The sequence below is a fragment of the Girardinichthys multiradiatus genome, chromosome 1 (assembly GCF_021462225.1).
Source record: "Girardinichthys multiradiatus isolate DD_20200921_A chromosome 1, DD_fGirMul_XY1, whole genome shotgun sequence".
NCBI classification, from domain to species: domain Eukaryota; kingdom Metazoa; phylum Chordata; class Actinopteri; order Cyprinodontiformes; family Goodeidae; genus Girardinichthys; species Girardinichthys multiradiatus.
The window spans coordinates 8830002-8851557 of NC_061794.1; the positions used below are offsets into that span (position 1 = coordinate 8830002).

Sequence of the window (21556 nt, forward strand, 5' to 3'; positions counted from 1 at the left end):
GTCTTTCCTCCAGACTCGGCTTGTCGAAACAGCTTCTCTCGGAACACCGTTTGCTTCTGTGGGGCCTCGAAGAGAAAATGTAAGCAACTCTTACACCTTAATTTCTCCATTCATGAATGAAAATACCGGATACACAGACAGTATTTCATTCTACTTAACTTTTGCAAATGATCGGTCCTTGGATCCAGTTGAATTTATGTCCTTTTGCCAGCAAAAGACATTCAGCGTGCTGTGTTCCCTCCTGACCCGATGGTCATCGGTGTGGAAGAGAAAGACTTGTGGAAAGGTGGGGCTTTTATTTGGGTATTGGCGCCACAGGAAGTCCGCAGTTACCCCATTTCCTGGCTGTGCTGGAAGAAGGTTAATGCACTTTATTTTGAAAGGTTCCAGGAAAGTATGTACCGGAGTTTTAGTGTTGAACACCCATGGCTGTGTGGTCCCAACAGCCCGGACCCATTTTTTCCTATACAGGACCACTGTGACATTTTCATGCTCTGCCACAGGGCAATTGCCCAACAAAGCCACCTAAAATGCCACCCTTATTACATTCTATCAAGTTCTGAGTTAGTCTGGCAGCGCTTCTCTGCCAAGACAGTAGAGATGTTGTCTGATGAGTCTACGAGGAACCATCTGTAGCTTGTGACTATTGGATGCTTCAGCAACACATCGCCCGACTTGCCCTTTGTTCTTCAATATGTGAAGGGGGTGCATCTAAAGAGAAGAGCATTCCAGCAGTATGAAGATATTAGTAGGAGGATTTATTGCCAAAAAGCACTGTTACAATACAGACATAATCAACTAATGCAAATTTATTTATTATTTGTGCAATGGATCTATTTACAATTTCTTTGATTGAGACATAGAAGTTAAAATCTCCTAGGCTGCAAGATCAGAGTTACATTATTCTGTACCTGCAACCCTGGTCTGGGTGCTTTTGCCACACAATATGGGCACAACTGTTTGCTTGTGTGGTGTCTGACAACTATTATGCTGGAGTAGGAGGGAAGTATGAGGACCTCCCAGGAGTTTTGTGCTTGAGTTCTTGTGGAGTATGAAATGTACTGGCCAAAGAACGTTGTTCTTGTTCTTGACACCTCTAGGAACATACAGGGGTTGGACAATGAAACTGAAACACATGTTATTTTAGTGTGGGAAGTTCCATGGCTAAATTGGACCAGCCTGGTAGCCAGTCTTCATTGATTGCACATTGCACCAGTAAGAGCAGAGTGTGAAGGTTCAATTAGCAGGGTAAGAGCTCAGTTTTGCTCAAAATATTGAAATGCACACAACATTAAGGGTGACATACCAGAGTTCAAAAGAGGACAAATTGTTGGTGCACGTCTTGCTGGCGCATCTGTGACCAAGACAGCAAGTCTTTGTGATGTATCAAGAGCCACGATATTCAGAGTAATGTCAGCATACCACCAAGAAGGACGAACCACATCCTACAGGATTAACTGTGGACGCAAGAGGAAGCTGTCTGAAAGGGATGTTTAGGTACTAACCCGGATTGTATCCAAAAAACATAAAACCACGGCTGCCCAAATCAAGGCAGAATTAAATGTGCACCTCAACTCTCCTGTTTCCACCAGAACTGTCCGTCGGGAGCTCCACAGGGTCAATATACACGGCCGGGCTGCTATAGCCAAACCTTTTGTCACTCATGCCAATGCCAAACGTCAGTTTCAATGGTGCAAGGAGCGCAAATCTTGGGCTGTGGACAATGTTAAACATGTATTGTTCTCTGATGAGTCCACCTTTACTGTTTTCCCCATATCCGAGAGAGTTACGGTGTGGAGAAGCCCCAAAGAAGCATACCACCCAGACTGTTGCATGCCCAGAGTGAAGTATGGGGGTGGATCACTGATGGTTTGGGCTGCTATATCATGGCATTTCCTTGGCCCAATACTTGTGCTAGATGGGCGCATCACTGCCAAGGACTACCAAACCATTCTTGAGGACCATGTGCATCCAATGGTTCAAACATTGTATCCTGAAGGAGGTGCCGTGTATCAGGATGACAATGCACCAATACACACAGCAAGACTAGTGAAAGATAGGTTTGATGAACACGAAAGTGAAGTTGAATATCTCCCATGGCCTGCACAGTCACCAGATCTAAATATTTTTGAGCCACTTTGGGATGTTTTGGAGGAGCGAGTCAGGAAACGTTTTCCTCCACCAGTATCACATAGTGACCTGGCCACTATCCTGCAAGAAGAATGGCTTAAAATCCCTCTGACCACTGTGCAGGACTTGTATATGTCATCCCCAAGATGAATTGATGCTGTATTGGCCCTACACCATACTAATAAATTATTGTGGTCTAAAACCAGGTGTTTCAGTTTCACTGTCCAACCCCTGTATGTATCTGTTCTTGCAGTGTATGTATTGGCCTTAAGTTGCACGCTATTACTGAGCGGCAGCTTTTCATAGTCCATTGGTTACAAAGGGCAGACAGAAGCAGCCTAATGTTGTAGCTCCTATATGATTGCTTCTGACTTCCTTGTTAGAGAACAATCCTACAGTGCAGACAGAAATCAACCGACATGTTTTGTTGCCATTACCTAAGTGGGAAGGAAACTGTGGTATGTCATGCAACCTTTAGCAGAGGCGTCTCACACAGCAAATACTCTAACAGTTACTCTGATTTAGATACACTGGATTAATGAAATTAGAAATTTTAAAAGTAGATCAATGGTCATTTAATTTGTTTACTAAGATCAAATGTGTAATCTGATAGAGAGTAGCTCAGTTCATCTCAGACTGTTTTTCAAAGGTCCAGCAAGTCAAGAAGACTACTATTTTAGTAAATGTTCATCCATCTGAAAAACTGCACTACATAAAACAAGCATACACTGACATCGAGTACTCAGCGGGTCACAGTTTCAACCCTTCACTTTAAGAAAATTAATACCCAGTTTGATTCTGTTGTGCTATGTAAAAAAGTAAGAAGCTCCCTTGTGAAATCATGAATTAACTCTTATTAACCAGATTTTTGGAAGACTGAATTCGGTTTCATTAGCCACACCAAGGCCTGATTACTGGCAGACCGGAAGGCTTAAACAGAGCCTGTTTAACAACCTTCACAGGAGTGGCCAGCCTGCTAAAGATACACTAGGGCGCCTTAATGTTTCATCCAGGTGGTCATAAAAGAACATCTAAAGCTGTGTCCATAAATGAAAAATGAGCGAAACTGGCTGCCATGGGAGAGTCTTAAGGCCAAAACCACTGCTGACCAAAAACAACAGCAAAGCCCGTCACACATTTGGCGGAAAAACATATTGATTATACCCAAGAGTTTGGGAAAATATTCTGTTGTCTGGAGACTTCCAAAGAGGACTTTTTAAAAAGGGGTGGGTCACATCATTTTTGGCAAAAAACTCACACAGCATCTCAGAAAAACTTCAAAAAATCAAATCAAAACATCAGCAAGTACACACCAGAATGGCTCAGACCTAAACCTGAAATGTTGTAGCATGACCTCAAACAGGCTGTGTACAAAGCCCACATATCTGGCTCAGTTAAAACAATTCTGCCATAGAGAGTGGGCTAAAATTCCTCCACAGTGATTTACAAGACTAGCTACGAGTTACAGTAAAGGCTTGCTTGCAGTTGTTGGACTTTTTGATGTAGGGTGGTTAGAAAGAATGTTTCCTTAAGAGTGAGCCAGCCTGATCCTCTGACACTAGTATACAGCAGACAATAGTGTGTAAAACCTTTTAAAATGTGGAAGGAATCTCAAAACAGTAATAAACAGTATCCAGGGCATGCATACAAAAGGAAACATGCATAAAAATCACATTAACATAATCAATTACATATGTAGCAGGAATACGCCTCGTTTTGGCCTAGAAAAATGATCAAGAAGAAAGCCTAGATATTTGTACTGATCGAGATACTCCTGTTTGATGGCTAATAATGTGAGATTTTAAATTTGAAAACAGCATCAGGTCTATCTGACTTCAGAACAAATTTTAAGTTGCAAAAATGTGATTGTGTAGTGTTAAAGGTTGCTGAGTGAGTCAGGTTAGGTCATGTAATATCATATATGTATGAAAGATAATAGTGTGCAGATGTTGAGGAACTGACTTGGACTGTCCCATCACCAGAGTAGCTGCCTGGAGGAAAAACAGAAATTGAGCTCCGGATTGTTGCCCAGGTGTCCAAAGAAGCCAAGGAGTCCCAATCCCCTGCAATAAAGGACCAGATAACACAGGCAGGAGCTATGAAAGCTGTACATGTCCATCTGAATGCGCAAAATATTTCTCTAACGAAGGCCAAACTTTGTTTCCATGATTCAGTTTATATTGGACACTCTAAAGGACACTCAGAAAAAGATTCCTTATCAATCAGATGTAGGCCTTAACTTTTCATTTTTACTCTGAAAGCTCAGGATTAGCTGTGATGAATACTGTGATTAATGTGATTAACTATTGTAAAATTATTTGACAGGGTTCCTGCACATAATTCATGTCAAAATGTGTTTATCTTCCTGGCGCCGACGATGGCAGCCTCGGAGCTTCGCTCTCTCTTTGTTTTTGTATTTTGTGTGTTTTTATGTTTTTCGAGCCACAATTCTGTGGTCTCATTCAGTAGAGAGGAACTTCCCAACATCAGAGAGTCCTCTCTTGGGATTTTTTCACCATCTTTCATTGATCCGAGGTTCACTGAGCTCCTGGCAAGCAGAGCTGCGGCGCTATACGGGATACTGCCCCAAAAGCGTCGAAGGGGAAACGTGCTGGCTCGCTGGTAAAGCTCCGCAAAAGAGGACTTCGCACACCACTGCCTTCAATCCACCTGGCAAATGTCCGCTCTCTAAACAACAAGGTGGACGAGCTGCTTCTCCTCACCGGTAAAAACATGGACCTCCGCGGATCAGCGGTTCTCTGCTTCACCGAGACATGGCTGAGTGAAAACATCCCATACCGCACACTGCTGTTGCTGGACTTCCAGCTGCTCGGAGCAGATTGCAGCGCGGAGCTATTGGGGAAGAGGCGAGGAGGCGGAATCTGCTTTTATATAAATGAAGGTTGGGAAAAACATGTAGCCCGGATCTGGAGTCATTTTCCATAATCTGTAAACCGTTTTATTCACTGAGAGTTTTCCTCGTTTATAATAATTGGCTCATATTTTCCACCACATGGCTGCACTTCTGCTGAGGAAAAACATCTTGCTGAGCTGATTACAGACTTGGAGAAAAAATACACGGACTCTTTCATCATAATACTGGGAAATTTTAACAGCGCAAACCTCTCAAATGAACTCCCCAAATACAGACAGCATATTAAGTGTCCCATCAGAGACAAAAACACACTGGACCATTGTTACACAGCTTTAAAGGACTCATATCATGCTGTTACCAGGGCTGCTCTAGGTTTTTCGGATCATTATCTAATCCACCTCATCCCAACCTACAGACAGAAACTAAGAGCTTCCAAACCCAAGGTTCACACTGTTAAGAAGTGGACTGAGGAATCAAAGCAGATGCTACAGGCCTGCTTTGAATGCACAGACTGGACTGTTTTTGAAACTTCAGCCACTGACCTAAACCAAATAACTGATGTGGTGACATCATACATCAGTTTCTGTGAGGACATGTGTATGCAGACCAAGACCTTCTGCACCTTTGGGAATAACAAGCCATGGTTTGCTCCACACCTCAGGAATCTGCGCAGGGAAAAGGAAGAAGCTCACAGCAGTGGAGATTTGGCGCGGTACAGGCAGGCCAGGAACAGACTAACAAAGGAGATCAAAGCAATCAAGCGAAGCTACAGTGAGAAGCTTAAGAACAGCCTTTCTACTGGTGACGCTTCGGCTATATGGACCGGTCTGAGAAACCTGACTGCCTATAGGAGCCCCCCCACCCATCCTGAACAGAGTCCTCGCCTGGCCAACTGTCTGAATGGCTTCTACTGCAAACATGACAAGAAGCCATTCACACCTCAAATCATCCCCTCTACATCCCATTCAGGAACAAATTTGACCCGTAAAACAACCAACCCCCTACCTTCAGATCCTCTGCCTGCACTAAAGATCTCAGAGGAAGATGTAAATAGGCTCTTTCAGCGCATGAAAACAAAGAAAGCTGGAGGACCTGATAACGTCTCCCCATCATGCCTGAAAGCCTGTGCAAATCAACTCGCTCCGATCTTCACAAGGATCTTCAACAAGTTACTGGAGAAATGTGAGGTCCCCTCCTGCCTCAAACGATCCACCATCATCCCGGTTCCCAAGAAACCCACCATCGTAGGATTAAATGACTACAGGCCTGTGGCCCTGACATCTGTGGTCATGAAATACTTTTAGCGGCTGGTGTTGAAGCACCTGAAAGACATCACAGGCCCCCTGCTGGACCCCCTGCAATTTGCTTGCGGAGCAAACAGGTCGGCAGATGATGCTGTTAACTTAGGTCTACACTTCATCCTGCAACACCTCGACCACCCAGGGACGTACGCCAGGATCCTGTTTGTAGACTTCAGCTCGGCCTTCAACACCATCATACCAGACATCCTCCACCAGAAGCTCACCCAGCTCAACGTCCCATCCTCCACCTGTCAGTGGATCAACAGCTTCCTAACGGACCGACAGCAGCAGGTGAGACTGGGGAGCATCTTCTCCCGATCCAGATCAATAAGTACTGGTGCCCCCCAGGGTTGTGTTCTATCCCCACTCCTCTTCTCCCTGTACACAAATGACTGCACCTCATCTGACTCGTCCGTGAAACTCCTTAAGTTTGCAGATGACACCACTGTCATTGGACTGATCCAGGACGGTGATGAGTCTGCATACAGACAGCAGGTGGATCGGCTGGTACACTGGTGCGGTCAGAACTACCTTGAACTGAACCCACTCAAGACTGTGGAAATGGTGGTGGACTTTCGGAGAACACCACCCCCATACACCCCCCTCACCATCCTCAACAACACTGCATCGGCCGTGGACCACTTCAGGTTCTTAGGAACCACCATCTCTGAGGACCTGAGATGGTCCTCACACATAGACACTGTTCGAAAGAAGGCCCAGCAGAGACTGTACTTCCTGAGGCAACTCAAGAAGTACAACCTTCCACAGGAGCTGTTGGTCATCTTCTACACTGCAATCATTCAGTCTGTCCTGTTTTCATCCATCTCAGTGTGGTTTGGCTCATCCACAAGCAGGACAGGTCCAGACTGCAACGAATAATCAGGACTGCAGAGAGAATAATCAGGACTGACCTTCCCTCCATCCAGAACTTATACAGGTCTAGGGTCAGGAAAAGAGCTGCTAAAATCTCTGCCGACCCCACACACCCTGCACATAAACTGTTCAGAGTTTTACCATCAGGCCGCCGCTACAGAGTACTGTTCACTAAAACCAGCCGCCACAGAGACAGTTTCTTCCCCTAGGCTGTTTCTCTGTTGAACATTCAATAAAGTACAAAACAACAGCATACAGATGTTGCAAATGCACCTTTTCATTATATATGTGTATATTGTACATTGTAAATTTGTATATTCTGTAATGCAAAAACAGAACAAAAGAGCAAAGTGTACCGGAGTCAAATTCCTTGTTTGTATGTACAAACTTGGCAATAAAGCTGATTCTGATTCAAAATTCCACAGATTTCTCATTGTGTGAATACTTAAGACCTTTCTACATTACTCAGGCTGTCACTTATCAGTGGATGGATGGATCTATGGATGGGATGGATCGATGGATGGGATGGATCTATGGATGGATGGATGGATGGATGTGGATGGATGGATGGATGGCCAAAAGGGTAAAGGTGATACATTTCAGATTTCTTTTATACTTTTTCAGACATGGTAAATACTTCAATTTAATTACATATTTTTCCAAACTGTGTGGGAACTCTAATTGGAATACTTGGTTATGTTTTCAAGTCTGTCCCTCTGCTATCTTTGAAGCAAGTTCTGCACAGATAAACATGACACTGTGAGTGGAGGAGCAGTAAATCCCCCCAGTATCCTGAGCACATGCACCACAAAACGTTGTGAAAGCAACAAGGAAAAACCTTACTGCTTCCATTTTCTAGAAGTTTTATGATTTTGTTTTAAAAATGTGGAAACAGTCAGTAAATTCTCACTAGACAGAACATATTCTGGTTAGCCTGATTAAAATGAGCCTCAATGGCCTCAAGCCAAAAGCTTGATATGGACTGTTTTCAAAGCTAATCTTATCAGGAAAATTCAACATAACCTGTTGCTCCAGACAGGTTTTCCAAGCCTGACAGGGAGGGTCGTTTTCCACTTAATGGTATATAGGCATCATTGTTATACAATGCAGCCTTGAAACAAAAGGGGTTGTTCAAAGTGCAAGAAGATTGTACTTTATCTTGGCAGGAAGGGCTGCTGGACCACCTCAGGGTCGATTTGTGTAAAGTTTGATACGTCTTGTTAATAGCTGCAGAAATTCAAAAGTGTGTTATTATTGATGTTAGAACTGAATATTTTCTTCAATTTTTCCTTCAAATTCTTGAATGCTGAGTCACACTAAAAAATTTCCTCCACCCTGGGTGTGTATTCTTTCTGGTTGACCGGAACGCAGGAGCGGGAGGGTTACACCCATAAACACACCCCCTCATTTACACTTGTGACACACTGTTGAGGTACTCTGACAGCCACAGCTCCTCGGACTTGTTTCTAGACTTCTGAGGCACATAGAGGGCAGGGTGTAGAGGTCCATCTCTGTCCTATCATGCTGTACGTTTTCTCCTCATTATGCTGGCCCTTGGTCAAACGACACATCAGCCGCCCGCCTGGGATTAGCCAACAGACGGATAAACACTCCAAGCATGTGACATGTCATGATGAAACTATGATTAAAGCTGACCAAACTGAACACCGTCAATGACAGGCGTAGTCTGATACTTCTAGGAATGTCAACTACTGAAACCAAAAATGTGGCTCGGTGTAAATTCTCTGAAGTGAATCGGTGAAATGGTCATCGGTAGCCAAGACTTAGTGATGCACGAGGAGGAGCGAAGGCTGGCCTGTGTGGTCTGATTCAACTTATAAGCTACTGTACCTGCAATTGCTGATATAGTCAATCCTGGTTCTGATAGAAATTTGTCAGAATCCACGGTCCATCATAGTTTAAGTATGGGTGTGCACAGTTGCAGACCTGTCAGTGTGTCCGTGCTGGTCCACAGCTGGACCGCAGAGTAACAAAAGAAGGGGCTGTGTTCTGATGAATCACATAAGGTGTGCGTTTGTGCATTGCTAACCTTGGTAACACATGACACCAGGAGGGATTATGGGAATGATCCAATCCAGCAGAAGTGGTGTTATGCTTTAATCAATGTTCTGCTGTAAAACCTTTGGTCCTGACATCCATGATGATGTTTCTTTGATACGTACCACCTACCTAAACAATCACACTTTCACAGAATTAGTATTCCCTGAAGTCTGTGATTTCTGTCAGCACTACAAAGCATTTGAGATTTGATTTGTCCTACACATTCCACAGACGTCTGTGGGATGTGTTGGACAAACAAGTCCAATCCATTGAGGCCCTCACCTCACAGCTTACTGGTCTTAGAGGATCTGGTGCAGATATCTCAGAGCCAGATACCACAGCACACCTTCAGGGATCTTGTAGAATCCCTGCCAGATGGGTCAGGGTTGTTATGGTGAACAAAGGGGTATGAGTACACTATACTGCAGGTGGTCATACTGTTATGCCTAATCAAGACTCCGAAATTAGGTATTTTCACCTCTAGACATTGTAAATGGCATGCACAATTACACAATATTTAAATAAAATCATTGCAAAGCAATTTCTGATGAGTAGAATCTTCACATTAAAGCTTTTAGGATCTACACTTCTATCTTGAATTATTGTTGCAAGGTATGATTATTTGTCACCAACAAAATGACAAAACAAAACAGTCTGGCAAAATATGTTAGAATAAAGAAACATGAGAATGTCAAGCTTCAGTCTCACAAGCTGTTGATTTTTTTTTCACAATAAACATCAAATTTCCTGGAGAAAAACTTCAATACGAAGGTGTGTTTAGAACCATGGATCTTGGGAAAGACAGAAACTCTGGATGAAAACAGAATTATTAACCAATGACAAATAGTTGACGACTGACCGCTTTGTAGAGTGATTAGAGTCATTTAATCAACCAAAGCATGGCTCACAATACATTGCAAAAATTACAGTAATTTGATCAAGTGATCTGAGAAACTCAGATAATCTGACTCTTAGCAACTGCTTTTCGAACCCAGCAGGACAACATGATTCAAAGGCAGCTGATATCATACAATCAAGACCTCACTGCTGTCATGTGAATTTCACATAGCAGAACAGGAAATTCCCTATTGCTTAAACGTTGTTACTTTAAAGACTGTTTTTTTGTGACAGAAGATTTTGTTGGATTAAAATTGCCATACATTGTTATTCAGGATGACTGACTCAGTCCCTTTGAAACCTGATGAAGTTGCAAGCAGGCCGCGCTTGAGCTGGCACACCATTTTTGCCCCTTGAAAGACAAAAATGTGTTTGAATTTGGGACGTTTCCATGACGACAATGAGGCCAAAAGGCAATGGCGGAGAAAAAAATGGTAAGACAAGATTGAAGGGAGAGGGTATGGTGGAGGGGGTCGGATCAGTAATGCCAAGAGTCATGACTCATTGTAGCGAGGGACTGGAGGAGGAAATAGACGAGGGAGGACATGAACGCAGAGCGGGTATTGGTGGACAGGGAGATACGCAGTGTTTTTGTTTTTTTTGTTCTGTTGAGAAACTTGGTGAAGTTACAATGAAAGCAGAAATGATAGGGGCAATGGTGGCTGTGTTATTAAGGTAGGGTGAGAATTTGTAACAGATTTATGCTGTGAATGGCATTGAGCATAAATCATGAAAAGCTGTTTATAAAGCGCAACAATGAAGAGTAGATTTTCCTGAGAAAATGTATGAGATTTAAGCAGATCCATCTATGTAAGTACACTTCTCATTAAGCATTATAGAAATCCAGAAACTTAATTCAAACATTCCTTTGGCTCAGTCACGTTAAAACAAAGCTTTTATAACAAAAGCATGCTGGTCAGTACTGTTCACCAGGTTTTCAGGTAAAAGCCAGGCAATGTGGTTTTGGTGTCAATCAGAACAGGGCTGGGAGTTGCACAGGCAACGGGCAGCAAAGTCCCAGAGCATCAAAAATGTCAATACCACTGTAAAACTGCGTTTTTATGGCTCACATTCGTGTTTTGGAAAAGTTTTGAGGTTAACATCATCTCATCACACACTTATAAAAAAATATTTATTACTTTGTCAGGTTATTTCGACCTTAAAATAAGTTCAGAACATCTTCACACGACTGCAAGACCACATGGAGTCAATAATGCCCTTTTTCCACTGGCTCGATTTGGCCCTGCTCGACTACACTCGACTCGCTTTGCAAGTGTTTCCATTACAGTTTTTTCCATATCAGTACCTACTTTTTTGGTCCCTGCTCCTGAGCAGGTACGACCGGGGCTGTGTAGGGACTACATGTGACGTGAACAGACTGCTGTTCACTGAATGGCCATGGGAAGAAGAGAAAAGAGAAGGTTTTCATTGAGACAATGCAGGGAAAAATTAATAAAACTTAAGAGCAACTACAATAATACTAAGGACCACAGTGGCCAGAGCAGGTCAAACATGTAATTTTAACATTTACGGGTCATAAACCATGCCTGAAGGCTGACAGAAAAGAAAAGGGACAAATCAACTTTCTGAATTACATGCAGGCAGAGCGCTGTATTTAATAACATCCTAAACCAGCTGATCACACATAAAATCAGCTGTTCAGAGTTACAAACATTTCCCCCAAAACACACAAAACAAAACTACCATGAAACAACGTGTTCGGTTCGGACATATTTTGATGGCCCTTAAGCGAACCAGCGTCTGCAGGAGGAGGGAGCAGGCAGAGAATAGCTGCCCGTAATCAGACCGCCTGCATCGGACCTAACGGGAGGATGAGCCTGCTGAATCTGCGGAGCATGAATATGCAATATCCAACCTAAAACTAACTTCGAAGGTCAAAAGTCCGCGCTTTTGACCTTTTAAGTCCTTGTCCTCGTTATTGTCATGGATGAGACAGAAACCTTTTTATGAAGCTCAAAATTGTAAACTCTTCAGGCAAACTTTGGAGCTTCACCATCCAGAGAGCAGCGTCTTTCTGCTTCTCCTGCCACACCCCCTCACATCAGAACCCTTGAGCCTTATTTTATAAGTTCTGGCTGGGCTGTGGCCCAGATAATTATCCTAGTGGATCATTTTAGACATACAAAACATAAGACATTCTTGCATATACATTATCACAAACGTTATTAGTATTTAGTTTCTGTTTTTGTTTTTTATTTATTTTTTATCATTTCACGCAGATTACTGTGACAATGTAACACAGTAACGATAATAGCAGCACAGTGCTCTACACTCATTGCTGGAGGCCGTGCTTCAGCCACCATAGCTTCAGCCATAGGGGGATCAGTGGAAACACAACAGTTACCGTACCGAGTAGAGTGAAACCGAGTCGTGCAGAGCCACGCTGGCTAAAACGAGCCAGTGGAAAAGGGGCCTAACATTCTTTAACAAAAGTTCCTGAATAATGGGATTGTGGAACTTGCTTGTAAAATTCGCAGCTGGAATTCTACCACAAACAGAAATTGGATGTATATTTATAGCAAATCTATTTGAAAGTAAACCAGTCAGTCAGTCATTTTCTACTGCTTATTCCATAGTGGGTTGCGGGGAAGCTGGTGCCTATCTCCAGCAGTCTATGGGCGAGAGGCGGGGTACACCCTGGACAGGTCGCCAGTCCATCGCAGGGCAACACACATACAACCATGCACACACTCATTCATACACCTAAGGGCAATTTAGAGAGACCAATTAACCTAACAGGCATGTCTTTGGACTGTGGGAGGAAGCCGGAGTACCCAGTGAGAACCCACGCATGCACGGGGAGAACATGCAAACTCTAAACGAATATACACTATGTAAAGAATGTAAAGAAATGTGTATTCGGTCAATTATGCCTTTGCTATAACAGTGTTTCTCATCAATAATCATATACTGTTGGAAAGCCTGTTTATTTCCCCTTAAATGGGGCCACATTTGGAGGGAAATTGTATTTGTGGGTTGTGTCCAAGAAGATTTTGTCAAATCCTCTCTGCCAACGCCAAACAGCTTCATTCATCATTTACACCACCACCACCCTACACTACTAGAACAACTTGGCATCTCCTTCTTATGCAGGTCACCAGCTTGGTGAAACATGGCTGTGGGATGGCTTCTCATTCCTCAACCAGTATTTGTCGCAAGAGAGCAAACCTGGTTGTGTTGGTCAGTCTGGCATTAACAACCTGCAAAAGCTGATCCCTAAAGTGTTCGGTGGAACTGAGATCAGGACTACAGCGTGGGCATTCTATCCACTCTGCTTCCGGTCTGTGGGGGGGTCAGTCCCTGAGAGTTGAGATATGGGAAGGATATGGTGCCCCACACCATCACACTGCCTCCACCAAAGGTTGTTTGGCTTTTACAAGGAGAATTTGGCAAAGACAAAAATATGCCCTTTGTTCCAATTGTGCCGCTGAGGTCCAGTTTAGTGCTACAGCAACTGCAACCCTGCTTAGTTTAGTTTAGCATAAAGCCTGAACTTCATGTGGCTGGTGTTAACAGCTAGGCTTATTCTATCCAAAGTTAAGGCAGTCTAAAAGTTAGCAACCTAAAGTTTGACAATCTCTTAATCTACTTCTTTAATTCTTTGGTTTTAGTTTTTGTTCAACCAAAAAGGTAACCACCAACTTTAAGTGATGAAGAAAAATGTTTGTACATGGCATTTTTTCAAAACCCAACACTGGCCCACCCTGGCTATAAATATTTTTCATCTGGTCTTCTCAAGATTTTTATTAATTATATCTCACCATCATGACAAAACCACACCATATGCATTTATAGCAGGAACGGCTGTATTCAGCTTTTCATACCAACATGCTTGCTTTGTCATTTTTAGGTCTTCTAATTTGACAAAGTTAAACTGAGTTGCTGAAATGCAACATTTAATACATTTGGCAGTGCTGGTTGGATCTACTTGCAGTCTAACCTGCTGCGGATTTATTTTAATATGCAAAACATTTCAAACTGGCTATACTGGAAGGCTAATTGAACCAGATTTACAACCATGTGTTTGTGTTCATTTTTAACATTCATTGTTTGATGTTGCATAATGAATCAACACCTAACCCTAACCCATCCATGCCTCTAGTTTTCATATAATGACACACACCTTTCAATGAACCATAACACACCCGAAAGGCTAAAAAGAATCAGCTTGAACTACTTTTTAACTACTTTCTATGATGAAACTTTTGTTTTATTTAATCTGATCTTCAGATCTTACACTTTGTTCTGCATTTAAAAACTTTTACCTGGGGGACACAAAAAGAGAGAAAGAAAGAAGTATCACCTCCTGAAATTCCTCTTATAGATTTCTGTATCAGCTTAGAAAAGCATGGAGAATAGGTGGTAATAGTTTTGACTGGCTGGGCAGTGTGTCATAGAGGTGTAAAGTTACAACCCAGCCCTCCCTCTCACCCAGATCTGCAACTCGAGTGAGTCCCCTCCCACTGCAGAGGCAGGGTTTAAAACTCCTCTGTAGATTCCCCTCTGTCTATCCGCCTTGGTCTCTCCCCTCTGCTGGCCTGACTGTCTGCCTGCCTTGATCAGATCAGAGATCGCTCTAACCATCCAAAACTTATTTCATTCAAGAGAAAAACTACTTTACAATGTCTTTCAGGACCTCAACCACTTCCTACAGGAGCTCTAATGCCCCTAAGAGCTTTAGCAGTAGCTCTTATGCTGGACCAGGTGGCATCACCTCCCGCAAGACCTTCACAGTCAAGAGCTCCTATGGAGGTGCTGGTGGCAGGGGCTTTGGAGGAGCAGGCATCACCAGCAGCTCTGCGTACGGCCTCAGCTCAAGCATGGGTGGTGCAGGAGGCTTTGGTATGGGCTTTGGAGGCGGCATGATTTCTCAGGCCCCCATCACTGCTGTTAGCGTGAACAAGAGTCTGCTGGCCCCCTTGAACCTCGAGATTGACCCCACAATCCAAGCCGTCCGTACCCAAGAGAAAGAGCAAATCAAGGGCCTCAACAACCGCTTTGCCTCCTTCATTGACAAGGTAAGAGCCAGTGGGATTACGTATATAATGGTTTTCTCTTCAAACAGAAGGAAAATACTTTGGTATGGGTTAAAGACCAGTCAAACAGTGTAAAAGTTATTTGTAGTTGTGACATTGTCATGCAACTAAGAATAGAGACCCATATGTTTAGCACATGCCCTGCAACACTGACTTCCTCCCTTGTTTTGCATAGAGAAAGTTGATTTATGCTCCTCTGTTTGCTTTCTTCACCTCCCACACATGAAACACAGGCTATGCAGAGTTTAGCTATCTTTTGGTTCTGGCTGACAACGTGCCAGATGAAAATGAGAAGCAGACATGAAGAGAAGAGAGAAAGAAGGAAAAAAGGCATATGGGTGTGTCAGGGCAGGACTCAGGGCTTGTGACATGGGTTACCTTGGGTATGGTCCCTCCCTCAGCTGGGGTGTGGCTGTTTCTGCTGCCCTGTTTCCCCTTACTCCCTCATACCACACAATCACACACAGTCATTAAAGAGGGCTTATTGTTACCTTGACCACAATACCTTTTTTCACAGCAACATACTTCAAAAGGAGTGTCCCCTAACCATATGAATAGATCAACTTTCAAATCTGCTTCATATGTGTCCTGCATGTGTGCACCTAGGACAGTATCAGTTCCTTGAGGTCTCAGTGGGTTAATATTTAAAAAGGTTTCATGACTGGTTTCATGTTCTGGTCAATGCCAGCTGGCTGAGAGTGTATCAACTCTCCTCCGCCTGGCGTAATGATTAAATGAAGATAAGGAGAGTTTTGCATGATTCAAAGCTGGGCAGGTAAACTTCAGCCAAAGTTTCTGTTGTCTGTCTGTGGCCATCTGAGTTACTTTACTGTCTGTATTTACTCGAGCTCAATTCAAGACCCTCTGAAGTCATTTGATCTTCAACAGCAGAGTGCAATGTCCACCAAGTTGTCTAATCTGCTTTTGTTATCTCTCTTTGACTCTTAACAAGAATGCAAACTCAACACCTCACAGCAAATGTACACTTCCCCCTAGACCCTAGACCCTCCACCCACCCACACTTTCAGACAACCCTTTCATCACTTTCTACTTTCCACTCCTTCCTCATCAAACCTATATTATACATATAAATATTTACCTTTCTACATCTTGCACCAAGAGCAACTTCACCACACCCCTTTTTGTCTGCCCCACTGGAAAAACAGGAAGGCTTGCAGGAGAAGGGTTAACAAGCTCTATTCCTCCGTCATTGCCATTTTCCAGCCACCTAAATCCTGTCAGGATGCATGTAGTCATTGAGGCCTTCCTGTTGGAAAGTGTGGAAAAAACAGGCAGTACTCACCCCAGGAGACAAATGGATGAGAAGAACCGAGACCACAGAGTACAATGTATGGGCGGCCTGGGGAACAAGATCCCAATTATTAGCTGCAGAGCAAAATCCTTAAAGCTATGTTATGCAGAAACATCAGATATTTCTAGAATGTTGTGCAATATATCACATTTTCTGACAATAAAATTATTTAACTATTAATAAACGAGCATGTGAAGTAATTGTCTTAATTAGTTATTTCTTGAATGGAATAGATATCCTAAAAGAATTGATGCCAATTATTCATCTTCCGCTTATCAATAGGTCCGTTTCCTGGAGCAGCAGAACAAAATGCTGGAGACCAAATGGAACCTGCTGCAGGGACAGACCACCACCCGCTCCAACATCGATGCAATGTTCGAGGCCTACATTGCCAACCTCCGCAGACAGCTAGACAGCCTGGGCAACGACAAGATGAAGCTGGAGGCCGACCTGCACAACATGCAGGGCCTGGTGGAGGACTTCAAGAACAAGTGAGTGTCGATGAGGTTAATACAGGCTGGCTTTACGTAGGTTTCATCTGTTCTAGGCAGAATATAGTGGGGTACTAGTGAGGTATTAGCCTTACAGGACTATTTAATCCTTGTGTGGACTCCTCCCTTCATCTGTCTATTGTCTTGCATCATACAAACTTTAGGGAATTACAACACTAAAGAGGCATGTTACAGACGCCCAGTACACAGGAGGAAAAACTCATTCAACCCACTTGGCTGTCAGAGAAGGTTTGCACTGCACTGGGTAAGGGAAGAGGGATCCAAATCTGCTGACAACAGGGCTTCAACAGAAACTGGTTAGAAACTTAAGTTTGCTAGCTGTCCAAAGATAAATATAGCATATGAAATAAGAAGTTACAGAGGGAAAAAAAATCAGCAACAGTTCCCTCACTTCACCCTAAGTTAACACTCTGTGAGGCAGATGTCCTGGGGAGGTGCGAGAAGCACCAATGGACCACTACTGCCACCTAGAGTTGCATCAGACTACATGGGATGAATAGAACATGTGATGAGATTTTGTGAGTATTGAAACCCATGTGATAAACTGCATTTTCCCTTCTTAGGTATGAAGATGAAATCAACAAGCGCACAGAGTGTGAGAACGACTTTGTCTTGATCAAAAAGGTAATCCTTGTACTATTCCACTATTCACTGAGTAAATTAACTCTTGACATACATTTCTAAAAAGCATGTATTTTAAGGATGTGGATGAGGCCTACATGAATAAGGTTGAGCTGGAGGCCAAGCTGGAGAGTTTGACAGATGAGATCAACTTCCTCAGGTCGATCTACGAGGAGGTACGGCACAGATTTTCATTGTAGATTATTTCATTCTTGACGTCTGAACACTTTGAACTCAGTCAGCGTCATTGTTGATTTATTATTACGGTCATGGCATTCCTGTAATTTTTGCGGTTTAATTTCAAAGGGTTATTGTTATTTGATGCATCTGCTTTAAACATCTGTTTATCATTTTGATCTGAGTCTTTCACCATCTCTGGAAATATATTAGCGGGATGGATTTCCTCAAGAACTTGGATTGACTAATCCTTCTCTTTTGTTCCCTTCTTGACTTTTTTTTTAAAATTTCCTCAGGAACTGAATGAGCTCCAGGGACAGATCAAGGACACCTCAGTCATTGTGGAGATGGACAACAGCCGCAACCTGGATATGGATGCCATTGTGGCTGAGGTCAGGGCACAGTATGAGGATATTGCCAACCGCACCCGTGCTGAGGCAGAGACGTGGTACAAGACCAAGGTATTGAAGAACTCATTTGAGATATTTAACACTTCATAGGTTTAACAAGAATGTGGAAAATTTATTAGAGTATCTTTCATTGATGCTTCCTTAGTATGAAGAGATGCAGACCTCCGCTAGCAGATATGGCAATGACTTGCGGAGTACAAAAACAGAGATTGCAGACCTCAACCGCATGATCCAGAGGCTCACATCAGAGATTGATTCCATCAAGGGACAGGTACAGAAAAAAGGTTTTCCCAACGTGCAAAAAGACTTAAAGTCACTTTATATAGCTATTTCATATTCATTTAAAATTTTAACTGTCTTTTATTAGCGTGCCAACTTGGAGGCCCAGATTGCTGAGGCTGAGGAGCGTGGTGAGCTGGCTGTGAAGGATGCCAAACTCCGCATCAGGGAGCTGGAGGAGGCACTGCAGAGAGCCAAGCAGGACATGGCCCGTCAGATCAGAGAGTACCAGGATCTGATGAACGTCAAGCTGGCTTTGGACATCGAGATCGCCACCTACAGGAAGCTGCTGGAGGGAGAGGAGGACAGACTGGCAACCGGCATCAAGGCTATCAACATCTCCCAGCAGAGCAGTAAGTCTCCTTAAAGTGGACTCTAAAGTCTTTTACAGTTTTCGAGTTTGAATATTTTGTTACATCTATCTGCTTTGATCTCAACAGCAAGTTACAGTGGTTTCCCCAGTATGGACAGTATGAAGAGCAGCTACTCCAGCGGATACAGCAGCGGATACAGCAGCGGTTACGGCAGCGGCATGGGTGGCTTCAGCAGTGGCGGCTTCAGCAGTGGCGGCTTCAGCAGCGGCAGCGGTGGCGGCTACAGCACCACCCAAAGCAAGAAAAATGTCGTCATCAAGATGATTGAGACCAAGGATGGCAGGGTGGTGTCCGAGTCCTCCGAAGTCATTCAGGATTGAGCTGTTTAGATTAAAGGTGCAGCTACCTGCCTGCTATGATTTCCCCTGCCTCTCTGGTAGTTTTATATTCACAGCTCACCCACCTCAACTATTGTAATAAAGCAGTCTGAAGTAAAATGCTTTCTACCAACTCTCCAATAGAGCACAAACATGTTTTTATAAAGCAATAAATGATCCTAACACTACCAAAGATCTAAAGGACCAACGAACTCATTCAGTATGTCTGAAGTTTTGTACTAAAAGAAGTAGTTTTGCATATACCAGTGAATTTTAATCTGGGCAAATTGCAAGTAGGGAAAAAAGAGACATTCGATGCATGCTCCCATGAAGTCTATGCAAGTGCTAATCCATACATGAAGGGCCGTTATGTTGCATTTAATGGACAGTGATCTTGTCAAAGGAATGTGAATGTACTGAAACAGAGCTTCAGTGACATTGGTCAATTTTTGTCTTAAAATTGCCTGTTACAGTAGGTAATGCATGTCTTCCCTGTGCGTGCTCTGTAACTGAAGCTGTTCAACCCCTTAGGAAGCTGCCCATGTTACACTGTTGTCCTGAGGTGCTGTTTTGCTACCAAACTAATGAATAAAAATGTGTTTACTAAATGGACGGATGTTTGAATTTCTTCTTTAAAAATGACTCACATAAAACACTAATCAATAACATCACTTCAACTGGCTTATTTATTAAAGGTCAGAGGAGAGTTAGAAGTCACTTCTGAAACTACTACAACATTAAATTAAATATCTAAATCAAATCAAATATACAAAAATCAGGGCACTCTATCCTTTGTGATAAATTTCTCAATTTATCTGATCAAAATGACACAACAATGTTTTTTTCTGATGTAAAAACTTTCATGGAAGACAGTTCATTACAGTTATATTAACATGAAGCAGTGCACAGTATCAGAAATAACCACATGCATTATCTGCTGGTATAGAGCTTTTTATTATACGTGACTTGATTTTTTTTTATTGCTTTGATTTATTGATTAGGGATCATAACTCCACATTGTCAGTGTAATCCCCTGATATGACTTTGACCTGCAGTGTTTATCACTGATTGAATGGTACTTGCTGCAGTTGTTGCTACAGAAACAAAACTGCCCACTTTAATAATAATTTCAGTATTGTTTGATACTGCATTTGGTTTTTAAATCCTGTTTTTATTTGCAAATCTTTTTCTGATCCACCGCTTGGGATAACCACAAAAGATATACTTTTTTTTTCGTTTTTTAGCTCTAGATAAAACAAACTAAGTAAAATAAAATGAAAAGAACTTTCAAATAGAAAACAAAATATAGGCTGTTGATGTTGTTTGTGTTTATTAATACACCAACCAGTAGTTTGAGTCATTAGTCTCTTCCAGTGTAAGTTTGTGAATTAGAAGCAGAAAAGTTTGGAAATCACTGAAGTACGTCACTGGTCCCAAAATAGTGCACTTTACTGTGGTCTTAATCCATTCTTAAATCAAATCTTGAAGTGGACCTACAATGAAAATTACAAACCTCTCCATTCTTTGTAAATGGGACAACTTGCAAAATCAGCATTGAATCAAATACTTATTTTTCCCACCGTATAGCTGCAAGGCATTTTCTGTGTCTGATGACCTTCACTCAGTGATTTGACTGGCTGTTTGGAGCTTTTCAAACTGCCAGTAACACAGTTTGAATCAGAATGAAATCATATGTGCGCCTTGAAGCCTGTTGCAGACATGCCAGCTCCTTGCAAATCAAATGATTTACATTCGTAATCCTGGTCTGCACATGCAGCAAGTTACATCGAGACTGGGTCTGAGTCCATTTGTGTAAATTCTGCTGTCATACTGTAATATTGCATATAGATACTGTACATTGAATATTGCTATCACATCATTCACATCATATCACATCATGGAATTATTATAAGGTAATAACCTATTAACGATTCTTTCTGACACCAGCATGTGTTTGCCACAAATGGCCTACAAACAGTTCTCTTCCATTTGCTTTGAACTTTTTAAAATTGAAAAGCAGAATCATTAGAGAGCTTAATAATATGTTTTACTGTGTACCTTGCTCTAGTGCTGACAGGACAATACATATCAGATGATAATCATTTCTATTTTGCATGGCAGCGTGTTCATCCAGTTGCCCTCTAAACATGTGTATATGTGTTCTTAGGTTTGTTAAAAATGCTAAAAATTGTTTTGTGAAATCTGGGCAAATTGTAATCTTTCATTGCTAATGTGGTGATTTAATCACTGCGGTGTCCTGACATTGTTCTGATTTGCTGATGAACTTATATGCGGTGCTGGTCACCAAGTCAGATATGACATTCTTAGGAAAGTGTCTATAGTGGCAGACATTTTGGGGA

The 21556-nt window shown here is 42.5% G+C and overlaps 1 protein-coding gene and 1 long non-coding RNA gene across 2 annotated transcripts; one reads left to right on the plus strand and one right to left on the minus strand.

Moving 5' to 3' along the window:
- Positions 1 to 318: 318 nt before the first annotated feature.
- On the minus strand, positions 319 to 16781 carry LOC124866083. Its single transcript, XR_007037720.1, has 3 exons — positions 16498 to 16781; positions 4093 to 4193; positions 319 to 711 (listed from the first exon to the last, which is right to left on the minus strand). It is a non-coding gene; the product is annotated as an uncharacterized LOC124866083 (long non-coding RNA).
- Positions 14664 to 19808, plus strand: LOC124866065 (keratin, type II cytoskeletal 8-like). Its single transcript, XM_047361716.1, has 8 exons — positions 14664 to 15176; positions 16789 to 16997; positions 17582 to 17642; positions 17720 to 17815; positions 18113 to 18277; positions 18372 to 18497; positions 18594 to 18858; positions 18946 to 19808. Exons 1-8 carry the CDS (start codon positions 14781 to 14783, stop codon positions 19197 to 19199), a joined length of 1572 nt encoding a protein of 523 aa, XP_047217672.1. The 5' UTR covers positions 14664 to 14780; the 3' UTR covers positions 19200 to 19808.
- The last annotated feature ends 1748 nt before the right edge of the window (positions 19809 to 21556 follow it).